The sequence below is a fragment of the Nansenia antarctica genome, assembly GCF_963989245.1.
Source record: "Nansenia antarctica genome assembly, chromosome: 12".
Classification (NCBI taxonomy): domain Eukaryota; kingdom Metazoa; phylum Chordata; class Actinopteri; order Argentiniformes; family Microstomatidae; genus Nansenia; species Nansenia antarctica.
The window spans coordinates 2,158,988-2,163,987 of NC_137682.1; the positions used below are offsets into that span (position 1 = coordinate 2,158,988).

Sequence of the window (5,000 nt, forward strand, 5' to 3'; positions counted from 1 at the left end):
CACCACCAATAAAATGTCTAGTACATTGTTGAATGTAAATGGAAGTTTTCGAATCCAGTGAGGCATGACCCCCACCTTTGAACCCTGCGCCTCCGTGCTGGCCAGGCGCGCCAGGGCCCCCGCCGCTTCCACGTCCACCAGGGGTGCCTGGGAAGCCTGGTAACCCAGAATCGCCTCTGTCTCCCTGGGCAGTACCGGGGCCGGGTGGGCCTGGCTGGCCGGTGGGTCCACGGAACCCTGGAGGAGAGGTGGGGAGAGATGCTTATTAATGCTTATTAATGCTTATTAATGCTGCTTATTAATGCTTATTAATGCTTATACTGTACATGAGATGCTTATTAATGCTTATACTGTACATGAGATGATGCTTATTAATGCTTAGTGTCGGTGATAGATATATAAATGCTCAGTGTTGGTGATAGATATATAAATGCTTAGTGTGGGTGATAGATATATAAATGCTTAGTGTGGGTGATAGATATATAAGTGCTTAGTGTGGGTGATAGATATATAAGTGCTTATAAATTAGATTTGAATTTATGCTTATAAATGTTGAACAACAGAGCAGTATTTAAATAAAGGATGGAGGAGAGGATGGAGAGGAAAAGAGAAATAAGAGAAGACAAAATTGATGAGGGAGGAAATTATAAAGAGGTGGAAAAGCGAGGGACAGAGAGAAACAACGAGGGAAGAAGAAGAAGTTAGAAGAGTTAGAAGAGTTAGAAGAGAGAAAATGAACAGAACAAGAGAAAGAGGAACAAAACAAGGGGGATCATGTGTAACAGAACTAGAGAGAGAGCGGACAATTAGAATATGATAGCAGGATAAAGAGAGAGAAACAGGAGGAGTGAAACAGCAGCGTGTGGTGGACGTACCTTGCTCTCCATCCAGGCCGGGCAGGCCGGAGTCTCCCAGAGGTCCAGGGAAGATGGAGCCCACGGTCTCCCCGCGAGCGCCCGTCAGACCGGGGAAGCCGGGCATGCCAGGACCGCCTGACCACCACACAGAGACACAGTCAGAACGGATCCACAACCACAACCACATGACACTGTAGCAGTACTTGACTTGCAGTCAATGGAACCAACACTAACGACACTACGTGAGCTTAGAATGATAAGGTTCTATCTCCGTTTAGGGCAGTTCAGAGATATTGAGCGTCAAAGTTTTTACATTCCGTTATGTTCTGTGAGATGGAACCTTTGTATTTTATGAATTACTAACAAAAAAATGTAAACATTTTAAAAATAACACCACACAGGCATTAATAAACACCTAATGGATCAGATTATGTAAAAAAACTCAATTTTGACAAAAATTGAGATAGAACCTTATAATTCTAACGTCACGACTAATGAGTGAATACAACCAAAAACATCCCATTCTAAAGCCTGGTTTGTTTCCCAGATAAAGATGATGCCTCAAGTCCTCGATTGGCTGTTGAATCAAACTTTCAATGGACTCTCCCTCTTATAGATTAATTCATTACATTTATATAGCGCTTTTCCGAGGCTCAAAGACGCTAGATGCCTTTTAATCATACTGAGAGACACCTTTTCAATCTCTGTATCCTTTTCAACCAGGCCATGTGTCTCTAGCTGTGACCTCCAGCTCCACACGTCTGTCTCACCTGCATCTCCTTTGGCTCCCTTCGCCCCGTTGAAGCCCGGGCCTCCGGAGTAGGTCACGCCCCTCTCTCCCTTTAGACCGTCCTGTCCAGGGGTCCCAGAGCGACCTCCCTCATTCTGACCTGCGCACACACGGGATTACAACCACTGGTTAAGGGCCATATGTACTGGCGGACTCAGGGGGGGGGGGCAGGGGGGGCGACCGCCCCTCCTGGCGCCCCCACGGTTGAAAAACGTCTGGCTTAAGTGCCCTTTTGAGTTGCAAAAATGCCCTTTTGAGTGACGAAAATGAGAGGACGTGCCCTATTGGTGCCCCTCCAATGGTCTAAACTTGACCATGTGCCCCCCCACAGTTGAAAAACGTCGCACTAAAGTGCCCTTTTGAGTGGCAAAATTAGAGGATGTGCCCTATTGGCTGCCCTTCCAATGGTCTAAACTTGACCATGTGCACTGATGGGGTCCCATGTTGTGCAGTAGGTGCCCTTTTTTTCTTTTCGCCCCCCCTGCCCTTCAAACAGCCTGAGTCCGCCACTGGCGATATGTAAACATGTACAGTACACTGACTGTGTCTGATTATTGTGTTGTGTTATATACTACGTATTGCATTATTAGAGATGAGATTAGATTAGACTTCAACCTTATTGTCATTGCAGAGTACGAGTACCAGACAACGAAATGCACTTTAGCGTCTAACCAGAAGTGGTAAATAGTGATATAAGAACATGATATAAAAACTAATATTATATTTAAAAAACATGACAATGATAGAGATAGGTACAGTAAGCCATGTATGGTAGTTTAGGGGTATATACAGTTATGAGCTACGTACAGTTAAGGTATCTTATGTACAGTATGCAATGTGCAGTATACAGTATGTGTCCAAAGGTAGTATTGTAAACCTCAGTTTAGCATTATAGTTAAAGTTAATATTACTGTACATCTTAAGGCAACACTATATTAAATTAATTAAATCATTCAGAGGATGGAAGTGGAATAGACCAGGAAGTGGAATAGACCAGGAAGTGGAATAGACCAGGTGTTGTCGTCAGGTGACTGACCTGGGGTTCCAGCTGGGCCGCTAGGTCCAGCCAATCCGTTCAGCCCATCCAGACCAGGTGACCCAGGCAGACCTGAGGAGACAGGAACAAAGTCAACACCGTCACATCAATGACAGATACATAGACTGATGTCAACAGCCTGTCATCAGCTCTGGATTGTCTTTGTCTAAGATTGTTTGGTCATTAGTCTAGTAGTCTATAGTTCTAGTCTAGTAGTCTATAGTTCTAGTATAGTATAGTCAGCCGTCTCCACATTAACCACTGATCATACAGTCCAGCTCTCTGTGTTTTGGCCTGTTTTGATTCCCTATACAGGAAAGCATTTGAGGCAGTCGTCATATGTGACAGCAGCTGGTGAAACCGGGAACAAGTTGGCAACCGACCATACTGTATGTTCAGACTTTTATTCAGAAAAGTGTAAATAAATGTAAATGTTCAATGACACACTCACTAGTCTCCTCACTACTACCTGGTTAGTGTAGAGTAGTGGGGATTACTCACCTAGTTAGTGTAGAGTAGTGGGGATTACTCACCTAGTTAGTGTAGAGTAGTGGGGATTACTCACGAATCCATTGCATTGCAATGTATTGGCTTGACTGGCGAGTGTGTCATTGATTTTCTACATTTTTTAGAATAAAAGTCAATAACATTTTGATTGGTTGCTGACCTGTTCCCGGTTTCATCGGCTGCTTGTCCGTCACATTGGGGAAACAATGCTAATAGCAAATGCTAGTTTACAACAAACTATGAAATGTGGAATAGCTATAATATAGCTCATTTTATTACCTCATATTATGAGCAAGTGTACGTGCGTGTCTCACCTTTAGCTCCGGATCCGCCGGGGGTGCCAGGTTGGCCAGGTGTCCCTCCCAGACTAGACGTTCCTGGGTAGCCGTTCAGACCCTTAGCGCCGGGGAACCCATTGGTACCTGGGGGGGACCCCAAAACACAACCAGGGTGAGCAACACACAGGTTGGTACTACAGAGACTGATCAGCTAATAATTTCAAGAGTAAAAACAAAACACGGTGCAGCAGCTTTCAGTCACGCTGCCGCATGCTCCTGGAACAAACTCCCTGAAGAAATCAAACAGGCCCAAACCCTTAAAATATCTAAGCTAAAAACCTTCATGTTCTAAGCTAATCTAAGCTAAAAACCTTCATGTTTTGCACCAGTTATGATTAAACACAAACACTTCTATCAATGTCTTTTTTCCATTAACTATTGTCTTTTTAAATGTTTTATCTATTTACTTCTTATATTTGCTTTTATTCATTGTAAAAAAAAAAGTGCTTGCTGTAATTTTAAATAATGCATGTAAAGCACTTTGAATTGCCCCTGTTGTATGAAATGTGCTGTACTAATAAACTTGCCTTACAGAGGTGAACTGGTATTACTGGAGTGTTATTGGTCACAAGAGGCCATAACAGCACTGAACCATGTTAATAACAGGACACATCACTCACCCATCTGTCCGGGTCTGCCTGGTTCTCCCGGGCCGCCCTTCTGTCCGTTGTACCCAGGGCCTCCTGGGAAACCGTTGTCACCGGGACCTCCATCAAGGCCGGGCCCACCTGGGGAAACAGACCAATCAGGTGTCAGTAGTCAGACCTTATGGCTTACTGCACTGTACTACCATGAAAACAACGGGCCGATCAGAGGGAGAATTAGACATTACATGAGAATTCATTAATTCTGAGAATGATGACATCATGACATTAGTTGTAAAGACCTCCAAAGACGGCAGCAACATGACAGTCGGCAGTACAACAACAACAACACACTGTAGCACCGAATGTAGCGGAAACAGTTCACTATTAAGGCAATGATGATGACAGCAAAAAGACTGTTAAAATAAATAAATGATACAGCTAATGTTGATACAGTTGATGCACAAAGTATTTCAGGAAAATTGAATGTCAGAACCAGAGATATGAGGAAGGAGATGGCTAACACTAGAACAGCCGTGCCTTTTTTACCTACTAAAAGAGCCTCTTTACAATGCTCAAGCTGCTATTTACACACAGCGACCACTAGTTGGCCGCTTGTAAATTAGCTTGCTTCCTACACAGAAATACGGCAAAATAGCTTTATATTAGCTTATCCTGATGTGATTTTGAAAATGTAAGGATACTGGGTGGTAGAACGCACATATCTAAAGCCCTGGACAGGCTCCAGTACGTACAGAACTCAGCTGCCAGGGTCCTCACCCACACCAAGCCCTGGCAGCACATCACCCCCACCCTCATTCACCTCCACTGGCTCCCGGTCAAGTCCCGCATCACGTATAAAATCCTCCTCCTCACCTACAAATCCCT

The 5,000-nt window shown here is 44.1% G+C and overlaps 2 protein-coding genes across 2 annotated transcripts in view; both read right to left on the reverse strand.

Annotated features, from left to right (window-relative positions):
• LOC308168152 (complement factor H-related protein 2-like) overlaps positions 1-5,000 on the reverse strand; it is a 499,130-nt gene that overhangs the window by 230,433 nt on the left and 263,697 nt on the right. The gene's annotated exons all lie outside the window — the stretch shown is intronic.
• Positions 1-5,000, reverse strand: part of col4a6 (collagen, type IV, alpha 6) — a gene marked incomplete at both ends in the record, with an annotated part of 107,023 nt that overhangs the window by 3,929 nt on the left and 98,094 nt on the right. The window contains 6 exons of the mRNA XM_080543126.1: positions 76-237; positions 876-992; positions 1,628-1,747; positions 2,684-2,755; positions 3,505-3,612; positions 4,149-4,256. Of these exons, the coding sequence (XP_080399252.1) occupies positions 76-237; positions 876-992; positions 1,628-1,747; positions 2,684-2,755; positions 3,505-3,612; positions 4,149-4,256 (687 nt within the window). The remainder of the gene's footprint in view (positions 1-75; positions 238-875; positions 993-1,627; positions 1,748-2,683; positions 2,756-3,504; positions 3,613-4,148; positions 4,257-5,000) is intronic.